Here is a 15,087-nt window from a genome sequence, read left to right as displayed (position 1 = left end):
TAGTCAGGGATTTCTCTTGGACTCAGTGTGTCTGTATGTGTAAACACTATGTATTTTAAGAAATAATTTCAAGTGCTTCCAGGTGAAACTACTGATTTGATGGGTTAGCAGACTGTACAGATTAAAAACTGATAATCTCTCAAGTTGGGTGTCAGTACACTAGGTTCAATGTACTAGATATTATACTTTCACGTGTGCCTGAAAGTCTGAATAAGTAAAATATCAATTGATGTAATCAATTTCAGGCAACTGTACTGTTAAAAACTTAACTTTGTCAGGACCATACAATACATACATACACACCCCCATCTACCTCATAAATAAGATACATCTCTTTCACACCCTAACAGTCCTTTCTCTAGAATCCAGACTGATGCACTGAATGAGTCAGGAAAGGCTAGCCAACCTTATGTTGATCATGAAAGACTCCACTGTAAACCATTCCGTAAACTTCTATAGGTACATGCTCTTAAACAAAATTAGTACATAACCCTAGTATATTTTTTGTTCATTGGCCTCAGGACCCAACACAGCCTGCCTATGCATCTCCTGCACTCCTCCTCTAAAAGTAGAGATTCCCCCCAAAGGAGTCGCCGCACTGAGCTAACACCAACTGTTTGCAAATGTGTGTGCAAGAGAGGACTACTAAGCAGGTACGTTCACCTACACTATTAGTAGAAAAACAAAATTAAAAATCAATACATATTGAAATGGTAAAAAATTTAAAGTCACTAACTACTGGATAAGAAATACAGCAAAAGGTACTGAGACATCCAAATGGTTGTGGTGTTGTTCTATAAACAGAGAGGAAAGCAAGTTCATGCTCCTCAGTTACCTACAACACAAGCTTGGACCAGGCACTTGTGAGGCCTGAAGAGAACTCCCATCAGCCCAGAAGGCGTAGGACAAGGCATGAAAGGGCCAGCACACTATCTTTGGTAAAGATCTCTGTATCCCTCATATGATCACAGGCATCACAATGACACCCTAGGGCAGTCCAAGTGTGCACACACCTGTCCCAGTCCTCATCTGCAGCTCTTCTTCTCCAGGACCGTTCTGCACCAGGCTTGTCAAACTGGTCAAAGTCATCATCTGTGAAAAAGAGTCCACTCAAATCAGTTTTGTTAAATCAAGACAATCAATTAAGATACTAGCTCCCTTAGGAATCCAGCTTAACTCTCCAGATATGAAGTTCTATATATAGCAATTATAAATCCTCAGCCATGCTGAAGCATTTTTTTTAAAATAAAAGCAATCCAAAAAATTGTTGAATACTAGATATGAAAATTTGGCGAAAACAGCAATTTTTAAATTATAACTTTTACTTCACAAAAGGAATAAACGATTTATTAAAAAATTAAACTCCTATAATAATTTCTCAGCCTTCACATTTTTCTAAATAACAGAAGTAGAATACAAACTATGGAAAAAGTTTTCTATTTATTAGCCACATTTTATAAAAAGTAAAAACTGTCAAACCATAAGGGGCCAAATTTTAATTGTATTGTTTTTTACTGGTATATCCAAAGTTTGACTGCTAAGGCATGGACTCAGAACAGAAGGCAGCAGCAGGTGTTTTGCTTCATATGAAGTCCTAAGTGCATATTTTACACACAGAGCACAGCTCACATCTCAACATGGCAAGAGGCCACCAGATAGCTCAGAAGAACAACAGAAATAGAGCCCTTCTTTTTTCTTTTCTTGTAAAAAAAAAAAACAAAAACAACAACAACAACAACCTATTCTTTACCTCACAAATTTGCTGCAAGTTTAAATTTGACAATATATTTTATAATAGGAGAGGCACTTGGTAGTTATTTTTATTGTTAGGAAACACCAAGAACTGAAATTTAAGTTGGGGACAGGGTGCAAAGAAAGAGGCAGCAGTTGGTTTGTTCGCAGTCCATCCAAGTCCAGAACACTTGGATGGTGACACAAATTCCTATTGCCTAGAGCATTTCTCTGGTTCAGACTGGAAAATTAACCACTAAGGTTCTAACAAAACCATCATCAATCATATCAACCGTCACCAGACCAGACTCCTGAGAGAACCTGATTAAAAACTGTTTTTATCTGGTGTAGTGGTGCACACTTTTAATCCCAGAATTTGGGAGGCAAAGGCAGGTGGATCTTTATGAAGTCAGCCTGGTCTACAAAGTGTGAATTCCACAATAGGCAAGGCTATATAGTGAGACCATGTCTCAAACACAAAACAAAACAACAACAAAACCTGTTATAAATATGACTATGTGCCAGGTGGTGGGGGCACATGCCTTTAATCCCAGCACTCAAGAGGCAGAGACAGGTGGATCTCTGTGAGTTTGAGGGCAGCCTGGTCTACAGATCAAGTTCCAGGACAGGCTCCAAAGACTATGTAAAATCTCTGAGATGATTCTAAGAACAAGTACCTATGAAAGACATATTACAGAAATTCACTACATGTTTGTTCATAGTTATGGCAGACTCACTGTTCCTCCAAAATCAGAGCTTCTTGTTCCTGGTTCTCTCACTGGGGGCTAGAACTTCTGGTATCTTTCATCCCACCCCAACCTACCTGCTGCTGAGGGGTACCAGTGAGGAAGGAACCTTTCTCCCACACCAAGCCCCACCTGTGGGACACTCAACCCAGATATCCCTGCTGAAGAGGGAAAGAGAAGCTTTCCACAACTGGTAGGTGATAGGCAGTCAGCAAAGGAATCAACAAGCAAAGAACAGTAAGAAACCCAGAGAGATGGAATAGGGAAACCAGCACCCACAGTCACTCCAAGGTTTTATCTCAAATGTCAAATCAAATATCCATCATGGGGGGGGGGGGGCACCCGACACAAGACATTGTTGCATAGCAGTTTCCTCAAGATTGAAATGAAATAGTTCATCCTGTAGAAAAATCCTTAAGCCAAAGCTAAGTAATTCAAAATAGCTTCAGAAAGTCCCAGTCGGGCGATGGTGGCGCACGCTTTTAATCCCAGCACTCGGGAGGCAGAGGCAGGTGGATCTCTGTGAGTTCGAGACCAGCCTGGTCTACAGAGCTAGTTCCAGGACAGGCTCCAAAGCCACAGAGAAACCCTGTCTCGAAAAACCAAAAAAAAAAAAAAACCAAAAAAAAAAAAAAAAGAAAGTCCCTAAAACTGACCAGATTCACCAGGCCCCTCCCTCCTAAGAGTAAACAATAAAGACTAATGAAAGTCACTCCGACAATCAGACTAGCCAAGCTGAAAAGAAGATCTTGAATTAAGACCAGACCAGCTACACAGAAAAGGTTTAGACCAACTGAGTCACTTGGAAAAGATACTTTCCAACACAATAAGCTGCCTGCAAACTGCAGTGAGCTCCAGGCTCTTCAGTTTGGGGAACTGTCACCCAGGCTGGGGTAGGCTTTAGTGATACAGCTGTCTGAGTCATTTCTGCTTCTGTAAGAAATCTCTCACCCACATTCCTTTAAGTAGCCCCATAAAACTCAGTGGTTCACCAAGCTAGACTTTGGTGGACTTTGGTGGTGGTATCTGTACCTTGGTCTGTTATGAGTTTCTTATCTGGGGTAAGTAGGCAAGTGGTTTGTTGTTTGTTTGGTGTGTGTGTGTGTGTGTGTGTGTGTGTGTGTGTGTATCATCCTTCTCCCCAGGAAAAGTCTTATGAAACAGCAGACATCAAAAAAACAAAAAGGTATAACCCTTCATGTATGGGATGGGAGGAAGCAGGCAGCAGAAACTACTTGTGAGAGGTTCATAAAAACATTTAAGTAGCCATCACATATATTTCTTCATTGAACTAAATGAAACCAGAAGAATAAAAAAGCAAGGTAGCAATGGCATAGCAAAGGACAAATAAAGAAGCAAAAAACCAGTACAAGGTCAAATAAATCTTAAAATTAAAAATAATATGAGGGCTGGCAAGGTGGCTCAGCAGGGGTAAAGGTGCTTGTCACTGGGCCGCAGAAGAAGACACATAAAGGTGAAGGTAAAGAACCAACTCTCGCAAATTATTCTCTGGTCTGCGGGTACATATATGAGCATATATGTATGTGTGTGTGTGTGTGCGCACGCAACCAGTAACTAGGCATGATAGCACATATGTAATACTAGTACTGACTTGAGAAACTGAGGCAGATAAATTGCCATAAATTTGAGGCTACCCAAAAATATGAAGTTCTAGGACAGCCAGAATTACACTGTAAGACTCTGCCTCCAAAAAAAAAAAAAAAAATAGAAAAAGAAAAATCATTTACAGGGATCATAAAAAAAGATTCAAGCTGGCAAAATAGAAAATAACATCAAATAATCACTACTGAAGAAAATTTGGACCATCACTATCCAATGAATAGACACACAAAAGAAATATCAGAAAGAGGGTATAAAGGAGCAGGAAAAATATCTGAATATATAATTTAAATTTACCAAATTTAATTTTAAAAAAAATCAGTTTTCATATCTAGAAAAGCACAACAAATTTACCACACAATCAAAAGAGATACACATATCAGTTAAAATGTCCCAAAGCCAAAAGCAATGAGAAAATCTGGAAAGCAGAAGAGGCCTCATCATTGTAAGGTAACCATGAAAATGAGGCTCGTCATCAGGACTAGGAGCTGGGGTTGCAGTGGGATAACAGAACTGGGAGTGCCTATGTTCTGTAAAGCCATCCTCCACAGAGATGAGAATAACATGCACAGAAAACCACAAGCAAGATCTCTGTAGCTAGCAGATCCACAGTAACTGAATTATGTGCTACAAAAGGTGTGTGAAAATGACTCCCTGTCACTGTTTTTTGAAACAAGATGGAAATAATTTCAAGTGAAGATAATACCGGACATTAAGAGGATGCTAAATCAATGGCTGGTGTCCTTGTTAAGAGATTTGGAGATAAGACATAAACAGGAGAAAGGACGTGTAAGGCCAAATAAAGTTTCTAAACAAGTACCATGGAAAACTGTTGGAAAACTATAAGGGTATGGTATCCAGATTCCCTAGGGACCTTCTAGTCTCTTGACTGTAAATAAGTTCCCATCAAGCTACCCACATTTGTGCTATTTAGATATGCAGATTTATATCTTCCATCTGAATCTGGGAGGTACTTAGCCTTTGACTGCCATTCCCTGAGTTCCCCTGGGTGTGCGCAGTGTTCAGGCACATACACTTCATGGCATCCCACAGATCCTCCAGGCTTTTCCCCCTTCGCCATTAACTAGATACTCTCACAGACTTCCACATTTGCTCATTCTCCTATTGAACTACCTAAAGATTATTTTAGAGATTACACTTTTCAGCTCTATAACTGTCCCTTGCTTCCTCTTTGTAATTTATCTTTATTGCTCTGTCCCATTTCTGAGCACACTGTTCTCCAGAATTCTTTTAGTGCATGCTTGTTCATTTGTTCCGGTTTCTGCTTTTGTGGCCTAGGGTTTCTTAAAGAGATCTGAGTGTTTAAGACAGTTACTTCAAAGTGTTTCTGGGCCTTCTAGTGGGTGGTTCCTGTTTCCTTTCCTCCTGTATGTCATACTTTCCTGGGTTCTTTGTACAAACTGATTTTTTTTTTCATTTAAAACTATGTATCTTAAATACTGCAGCAGAATAACAATTCATCTCTCCCATTACTCATGAAAGCTGTAGTCCATTAAATGACTTCCAAACCATTTCTGCAAAGACTATTTATTCTATCCCTTCTTTAATGTGGGTACTGAAATCCCTACTCCCAGTGACCCAACAAAGTTATCTTTAAATACCTCAATACAAGGTAAGACTCACCAACAATGCATGGCCATGATAAAAATTAAACAAAGTGAATCTGAATAAATACTCTGCAAAAGCAGGAAAAGAAAATCTTTGTTCTTATGCTAGGCAAAGATTTGTTTATGTAACAGCAAAACTAAAACCAATGGAAGGTCTGACAAACTGGACACCATCAGAACCTACAGCATCTACTCCTCCAAAGTCACAATCCAGCGAATGAAAAGAAACCCGACAGAGCTCTTTCCCTGTGAACCATTCCACTAAACTGCAAAGCTGAGTCTGCCTGAGCATCACAGTGGGTACCCTGGATTCATTTACCATCTTCAGCAGGAGCAGTACTGTGTGTGGAATGGAGTCCTAACTCTGGGGTTGTCAAAATTAAAGGGAAGTGGTGATGTTACTGAGTGACGGTTTAAATTATCACAATTTACAAGTCAAGCTATCTTTTAATTTTACAAAGACAACTGAGTGAGGAGTTAGTGAAGAGCCAGAGTATGCCACCCTCCCATTCACTGATGTGTCCATCATAAGGGCATGACTGGGATTGCATTCCTGGGAGGTTAGGAGTTGAAGATGAAAGTCCTAACTCCTTAAACACACATGGTTACTCTTGCAAACAACCAACTCCCATTCCCACAGCTATAAAACCCCTCTCCACTCACTTCATTAGCATGAAAAGATAAAAAAAAATTCCAAGATTTTTAAGAATTTCATGAATAGGAACCAGAAACAAAATCCAAGATTTCCTTCCATCATACAACAATTAGTCCATCAAAAAATCTTCATCACTAGGACCTCAGAATGTGTCCTTATTTAGAAACAGCAAAGAATTTGCAAATATAACTAGTCCAGATAAAGTCATTTTATTAGAATGGGCTCCAAAACCAGTAACTGGCGTGACAACCCATTCTAATATACCTGAAAGAAACAATACAGGGCTTGAAGTTATTTGTGCATCAGTGTTCACAACAGTATCTTTATAGTAACAAAAGATGGAAAATCAAGTACAGTCAGGGAAAAAAAGTTTGCCTTTTTAATGTGTTTTATACGCATAGCAGAGGATCATATAATTATTTAAAAGGAAGGAAATTCTGTAACTAGGGAGATGGTTCAGGGTATAAAGTACTTGCCATACAAGCATGAGGGCCTGATTTTTTGATCTCCAGCATCTGACATAAAAAGCTAGACCCAGGCCAGGCGGTGGTGGCGCACACCTTTAATCCCAGCACTTGGGAGGCAGAGGCAGGCGGATCTCTGTGAGTTCGAGGCCAGCCTGGTCTACAAGAGCTAGTTCCAGGACAGGCTCCAAAACCACAGAGAAACCCTGTCTCGAAAAACCAAAAAAAAAAAAAAAAAAAAGCTAGACCCAGCAGCATCCATCCTGTTAGATCCCTAGAGCTTGAGAGTCAGCCAGTCTATCAATCAAAGAGCTTCAACTTTTCAACTTCAGTGAGAGGCTCTGTCCAATAAATAAAGGTGGAGAGTAACCAAGGCATTGACATTGACCTCTACCCTCCACACACATGTATACATGCACACGTTGGGGGGATGATTCTGTCCTGTGCTATAACATGGACATCTTTAAAGTATCGTATTCAGTGGAAGAATTATAACTCAAAATCTTTAGAAGCAAACTAAGTGCCCTGAAACCTATCTCTGTTCTTATGTTTTCTCCACTCATTTTCCATTTCTTCAGGTTACAGATAAAATTCTTTTTAAAGTTCCAGTTTGTATCAGCCATGCCAGTTTATACCAGTTATGAAGAACACAAATAAGGAAAGACAATTCGCCTTAGACCATGTTAAAAGAACAGGGAATGTCCAATAAAACAAAAGGGGACACTATTTCTCCGTTTTGATGCTCTTGCCTAAATCCTGCACTAGCTATTCGTTCAACGAGGGACCACCCTTCCTCCTCAGCAAACCTGAATGCCCCTTGCTGGGAGGTTTCTAGCATATGATAAATGCACTTACAATGAGCACACTTTTACCTACTCTTCTCATCAATTCCTCCTTGTTTTTTAGACCCTTGGGTTAGCTTGAGGCAGGGGGTCTAGTAATTGTCAATCTACAAATCAGCGAACTTTGGTCATGGGACAAGTAGCAGCTAATACATGTTTATATAAATTTAGCGACAGCCCATTTTGTAAGCAATTATTTACCGGAATGCAGCACTATTATCTAGGACAGCAGTCCAGTTACAAGGCCAGAGCTGATCTGTAATCACACAACTGAGAAAGCACCCTTTAAAATAGCTTACATGTTCATAGGATTACCTTCTAAGGTGGTCATTTTCCATATCTATCTGAAAAACTATACTCAAGGACTGGGAAGATGTCTCAGATCCCTGGTACCCACATAAAACTGAACCAGAAGCTTTTGAATCTGTAACCCCAATGCTAGGGGATTGGATGGGGCAAAGATGGGGAAATCCCTCGAGCTCTAGCTAGCTCAGTCAAGTGGATGAGTTCCATGTTCATTGAGATCCTGTCTCAAAAAAGGTGGCGAGTGATGCATGAAACACTGTCCTCCACACACATGCACACAAGTATACACTCACATGGGGGAGTGACAGACATACCTTATAATCACTGTAAAATTCTTCTAACTTGCTAAAGACAGTGCTGAACCTGTCTGGCCAATGATGCAACATTAAACTGACAAAAACTACAAACTGCCAGAATCAACCTTCCTTGAACCTTGGAATCTTATTTTAAAAATATAAAAAAAAATAACATAAAATAAAAAACTTGCAAAAACAGCTGCTAAGCTGCAGAACAGAGTGCTGTGAATTCCCTCACCAGAACAGCAAACCCATTCCCCAGTCCAGCAGCAACAGGGTACACAACGTCCCAAGGGCTTCCTAAGGCTAAGAGTGCCTGGTTCACACCCTCAAAGCATCTGACTATGCACTGAGACCTGCCCATTGGATCTCTGGGGTAAACAGAGAGGCTGCCTTTGTTTTACCCTCTTGGAGCTCAGTGCTAAAGTAGCAATCTAGGCAGTAGTGGTCCAAAGCAACTGTGACCAACTGTAGGCAAAGGAAACAGTGCACACACCAAAACGCCTGGAAAAGAGGAGGCGGAGGGTAAGGAAAAGGTTTCAAAGAGCACCTCATGTGTGTCCAGGTCCAGAGACACTCTCAGAAAACACCTGAGAGAATCCAGATTTACATCTCTCGCTGATGACTGGGCTCTGGGTAAGCAGGAGGTGGAGTAAGGCAGAGTCCTAGATGGCCTAATGAACACTGAATTATTTCAGCAAATTTAAAAAAACAGGGTTTGCTTTTTATTATTTTAGTTTCCAGGAATATAATAAAATATGTCAGTTCGCTGGCTGAGCACTAAAATGACAGGTGGAGACTTAAGTAACTACATAAAAAGAGCAGTCTCTGTGAAAAGTTATTTAAAAACCAGACACAGCACAAGTAATAAACAGCCAGGGGAACAGACACATCCTAAAATTCCCGACTATTACATTATAACATTCAAAATGACCTGTTTTCAGTCCCAAAACTGAGTCATAAAAAAGTACTAAAATTATAGTCTAAAGGAAAAATAATTATTAAAATAAAACTGAAGAAACACTAAGAGAACCTAAAAACACCATCCAGAGTATCAGAACATGCACTGAAGAATGACAGAGAAGACAAAGTAAGGAAGATCTGAAGAAATGGCCCCAAATTTCCAAATCTGATGAAAGACATGAGCCTACACACCCTAGGAACTCAGTGAACTCCAGCAGGAATAACTTAAGAGATCCATACCAACAATCATATACATAAGACCAAACTCTCTCAAAACCAAAGCCAAAGAAGGATTTGAAATCCTCATGAAATGACTCCTCACATACAATGGATCCTTGATTATATTTGTCTATTTCTAATCAGAAACCAAAGCCCAGAATGCAGTAAGATGAAATACTTAACGTGCAGAAAGAAAAAGAGGAAAGACTGTAAAGCAGAAATTCTGCATCTGATAAACTATCCTTCAGAAGCTAATTAGGCTGGAGGGGCTGAAGAGATGGTTTAGCAATTAAGAGTTCATTGCAGAGGACTGGAATTTGATTCTCAGTACTCACACTGGGCAGCCTGCAACCACCTGTAATTTGTGCTCCAGGGGGATCCAAAACCTCTGGCCTTCACTGACACCTACAGTTCCATGCATACACGCACACACGTACGTGCACACACACACACGTGCGCACACACATACAAACATAATTACAAAGCAATCTTAAAAATAACTGGGCATGATGACACACATGCCTTTAATGCCAGCACCTGGAAGGCAGAGGCAGGCAGACCTCTGAATTTCAAGAGGTCAGGCAGAGCTATACAATATACTGTCTCATAAATAAATAAAATTTAAAATTTCCAAAGTTTATATCAGAGAAACAAACCTGAAGATCCTTTTCCACTAGCAGGCCTACACAACAAGAACACTAAGGTCCTCTCCACTCCCCAATTTTTGATGAAACATTTTTAAAGAGAGCTAAAGAGATGACTCAGCAATTAAGGGCTGCTCTTCTAGAAAATCCAGGTTCAGTTCATAGCACTTACATGGTGGCTCACATAAATCTGTCCATAACTTCAGTTCTAGGGAGTCTGATGCCCTAGGGCTTCAAGACTCCTCACAAATGCACGCAAAACATCCATACACATAAAATAAAAATTAATCTTTAAAAATGCTGAAAATTAAGCTATCACACACCACCTAACAATCAGCACACAGAAATTAATGTATTCCACAAACTTCCTACCCAAAGGGAGCATGGTCAGAAACTATGAATTCTCAGCATCTCTCAGGCTAATAGCATGCACTCTCAATACTGCTTTCTGAGCACATTTACAGTTAGCTAGGCTGTTTCAGAGGTTAGATGCTTAAATTCACTTTTTAAGTTTACTTCTTTATTGTGGGTGCATGACACCACACACATGAGGAAGTTACAGAATGACTTGGGAGTCTGTTCTCTCCTTCCACCAGGTGAGTTCCAGGAGTGGAACTCATATTGTTAGAGTTGGCATCAAGTGCCTTTGTCCAGTGAACCATCTTGACAACCCATTAAATTCAATTTTGAATCATATTTGGTACTGGGACATATGTAAGTCATAGATCGGGCTGTGTGTCATAGTATACCCCTTTAATCGAGCACTTAAAGGCAGAGGCAAAAATGTCTGTTGAGTTCAAGGTGAGTATGCTCTATATAATGAGGACATATATAGAGGACAGCCAGGGCTATACAGAAAGACTGCCACAAAAACAATAATAAAAAAATAAGTTCTGTGAGTCAAAGAACATCAAAATGTTGATGCTGGGCTCATTATTCTACTACTAGTAGTTATGTCTGAAAATTCCTAATTCAATCTTTTTCTTCAGTAAAATCAACCTAAGAAAAAAAATTTTACAAGCACATTTCATTTTCCTCACCTACAGAATTAGTATATTTTAGGTCCAAGAATACTGTTAAATTGTGAGACAAGACATTGATTCTAATGTTCATGAACTGTTTTATGAACTGTTAGGTCTTAACATACAAATCAGCTGGAAGGAATGTTGCTAAAATTTATGTTCCAACTTTTCATTTGTGATTTTGTATTTTATACTACAAAGTAAGAACTAGATCTTGAAATGTATTATTTGCTCTACAATATGTGCCCTTAAAGCCTACTTCTGCATTCATGCTAACTTCCAATGTCCAATATTCTCTTTACTAGTAAGGTATATTGTCTTTACCAGCAAGGCCCTCATGCTTCTCCCACCCTTACTTGCAACAGCAAATATCTTACAGAAGTACTAAAGTTAAGAGCATTCTGTATACCTATAAGCACCCAAGTTTCACACCAACATAACTGCACTTCTGTCATTATCTATTTTGGCCACCTAGAGATTCTATTAGTTTCTGGCTCCATTATAAACACTGAAAATACCACCATCACCACCCCTACCAACTGACTCCCCAAAACATCAACTACTTACAATACATGAAATGATTCTTAACTGACAATTCTGGAATATTTAATAGAATTAGTTTAATAACAAAATTAGATTACGCTACAATCAGATTTTGTTGAGGGAGAGGGCAAAGAAAGGTTCTCACTATGCAATCCATGCTGGACTCAAACTCACATCTCCACCTCAATTTTCCATGTGTTGAGATTAAAAGCCCAAACCAGGTACACAACCTTTTAATGTAATGAAACAGAAACTGAGAGCTTGGCACATAGTGCCCACTAGAACTAACCATCAAGTTTGTACAAGTACTATATCACGATGTCAATGGCAATGTGAGCTGTAACTAGAAAAAGCCAGAAAGCCACTACGCTGGGTAATACGCTAAATTGAGGTATCAAGTAAGCAATCTAGATATAAAGATACTATCTACAACGTAAATATTTCCAATGTAATGGTTTTGTTGATTATACAGCAAACATGGATCTGATGGACACAGAAATTTTTTTCCAGATTTACTAAGGAAACATTTCAATCTCTAATTCATTTGTCCGGTATTTGTTGAACACATGCTATGGGCCAGGAACTTGGGGTGCCTGCAATGCAGGCAGACATGTTTCTCACAGGTCTTATAAGTTATTCAAAAGGGGGAAAACTGAAAATTACAGATTAATATAAATGTTCAAGGGAAAACACAAGTACTATTAGATGGAAAGGGAGGCTCAGAGATGGGAAAAAATATAAGTCAAGGATTTCTCCAGTAAGGCCTTCTCCCTTAGGAGCCTGAACCTGCTGAATCAGGACACAGCCCTATAAGCAGAGCACATGGGAGTGAGGAGCAAGGCACTTCCAGGACTGCAGGGCTGGTGAGTACCAGGGACCAACTCATACACAACTGCTTGAGTCTAAGCAATGCTGGCCCCATTTAAAAAAAAAAAAAAAAATGAAAGAAAATCCCAAACTTCCGGAAAACCTACCTAGCCCTCTCAAAGTACAACCCTTAAAGTTTCTGGCCTAAAACTTAATATATAGCCCCAAAATCTTGTTTATATGGCTATTGACCTGTATTTACTATCTTAAAAATTCTTAAAGAGAAACTTAAAAGAACATACAAGCACACAGTCCCTAAATCATCAGTGTCATGTCTTCATATGCCACAAAGCCTCTAGAAGATCTCAATGCACATTAGTTAAAAGCAAAAGGAAAATTAAATTCACTAAAAACAGCTTTGACCTAAGGGCTTCCATAACACTGCGACTCACATATAAAACTTTTAATTTTTACCTTCTCTGATAAGACAGATAAAATGTATTTAAACATTTAAATAGAAAGCCTCAGATCCGTATGACTAAAAAAAAAAGAATTATCCATGTAAGCTGACAATGACATAGACCACCCAACATCCTCCCCACAAACGACATTCTGGCATGTAGCTTCTGCCGTTTTATTTTTGCGTTTATCTTACAAATACGTTGGTATTTGGGCCAGAATCCCTAAGCAGGGTTGGTTTAATAGGCCCGCCCATCTGGAAGCATCACAAAACGCCTCTGGAATATGCAGAATAGTTCAAGTGTCTATAGCAAGCTGGAGGCAAATGCTTTTGCTCTCCACACTTTACCAAGGGTCTCCTTTAATCCAAGTCCTGAAACGTCATTTTTAAGTACTGTTCACATTATCCTAAAACACTCTCATTCGACAAAATGTGGCTTTACTTAAAACTCGTTAGTCTTCCCATACCGTTTACGATTGCAAAACGTTTACTCAAGAAACTGGTTCCGTAACTAAACCTCTGTACCCCTATATTAATCCCTTTCAAGCACACAGCCAAGCACTCATGGGTTTTCCTCAGATGATAATGGGTTTATTTAAAGCACTCTAATAAGCCGCGGAATGTCTCTTGCATTCTGACTGGGCTGCTTGCCGCTGCCCAGAAAGAATCTTGCACGAAGACTGGAAATGGCCAGGGCCGCCCGACCCCCGACCCCGTCCCCGTCAGGCCGCCGAACTCACGGCGCCGCCGCGGGCCTAACGCTCTGAGCTCCCAGCCCGATCGGCACAGGCAGGCCCAGGACGGCTCCGGCTGGGACGGGGCGACCCGAAAGCCCTACACAAAGGCTGCCCGGCCCACGGCGCCAGCCGCGGCCCACGTACCTCCAGCGCCTGCTCCTCCGCCCGCGCCCAGGGCGGCCGCCATGGTGGTCCCCGGGCCCGGCCTTCAGCCGTCCCCCGAGCCTCTGGCGGGCCGACGGCGCTGGTGCGGGCCGGGGAGGCGGGGGAGCGGCGAGGGCCGGCGCCCGCGAGCGAGCAGAGGCGAGGCCCGCGCGTCGCGGTTCGCAGCGGCCCCTCGCCTCTGCAGGAAGAAAACAACACTACGGCAACATGGCCGCGCCGCGGTGCACGCCGGGAGGAAGGCGGGCAGAAGAGCCGGGTGGCGGCGGGCAGCCGCCCAGGTCCCGGGAGCCCGGCCGCCCGGGAGTGCACGGCGGCGCGCGCTAAGGGAGACGGCTTCCGCCGGGCGAAAAGCGCAAGGATCCCAGCGGGAGGAATGGGGACGGCCGCACGCCGTAAGTCAAACCAGAGGCTGACATAAGTCGCCTTGCAGCAATCGGCACGGCGGCGCTTTACGACAGCCGGGCCGCCGTCGCAAGTGGAGCCCAAGCGCGGCCCCCGGCAGTAACGGACGAGCCTGGCTTCCGCGCGACCAGGGATGAGGCGCGGGAACGCCGGCGGCGCGCACGCGCACTCACGTTAACGCGAGCCTGCTGAGACGGTGAACGTGTGGAGCATAGGGAAAGGGACTGAGGTGTGTTGCCCGGGGCGCCACTAGCTAGGTACCATAGCCTCCCCTCCCAGGAAGCGCCCAGGCCCGACGCCTTAGAAGAGGAGGTTTAGGGGCACACGGTAGCCGGCAAGACCGAGGGACCCCTTAGGTGCGCTCCTGGAGAGGCCGGGATGGAGGCTGGTCACTGCTCAGTGAGCATTGCAGACCCGGAGAGGCAAGTGTCACTCGAAGTCATGGGGGCTGAAAGAATGTGTTCTATAAAATTCAACTTAAGTTTTTCCTCATAAAATATTGGAGATGATAAATAAATGTATAAGCAGTGATAAATGATGTTCATTTAAGAAACAGAAGATCAGGGTGGTGGCAGCACACGCCATTAATCCCAGCACTCAGGAGACAGAGGCAGGCGGATCTCTGTGAGTTTGAGACCAGCCTGGTCTACAAGAGCTAGTTCCAGGACTGGCTCCATAGCTACAGAGAAACCCTGTCTCGAAAAACAAACAAACAAACAAAGAGCCCCAGAAGAAAACAATTTTTTAAAAAACACCTTAATTTAACCTCATGAAATCTTTGCCCAATAAAAGTAAGCCTAACCAGTCGCCTCATTGAATAACTAGGTTTCTGTCAGA

General features: G+C 41.8%; 1 protein-coding gene across 4 annotated transcripts in view; it reads right to left on the bottom strand.

The window, feature by feature from the left end:
* Rbm33 (RNA binding motif protein 33) overlaps positions 1–14,289 on the bottom strand; it is a 106,302-nt gene extending 92,013 nt beyond the window's left edge. For 2 of the 4 annotated variants that reach the window (XM_057765245.1, XM_057765252.1), the window contains exons 1-2: positions 13,828–14,289; positions 1,014–1,092 (exon numbers count right to left, since the gene is read on the bottom strand). In XM_057765245.1, coding sequence (XP_057621228.1) covers positions 1,014–1,092; positions 13,828–13,870 — 122 coding nt within the window. In that variant the 5' untranslated portion in view covers positions 13,871–14,289. The remainder of the gene's footprint in view (positions 1–1,013; positions 1,093–13,827) is intronic. The other 2 variants (XM_057765229.1, XM_057765238.1) reach the window with 1 other exon arrangement.
* Between the last annotated feature and the right edge of the window lie 798 nt (positions 14,290–15,087).

This window comes from Chionomys nivalis, chromosome 1, assembly GCF_950005125.1.
Source record: "Chionomys nivalis chromosome 1, mChiNiv1.1, whole genome shotgun sequence".
Taxonomy (NCBI): domain Eukaryota; kingdom Metazoa; phylum Chordata; class Mammalia; order Rodentia; family Cricetidae; genus Chionomys; species Chionomys nivalis.
This window is presented reverse-complemented; position numbering and strand designations above follow the sequence as displayed.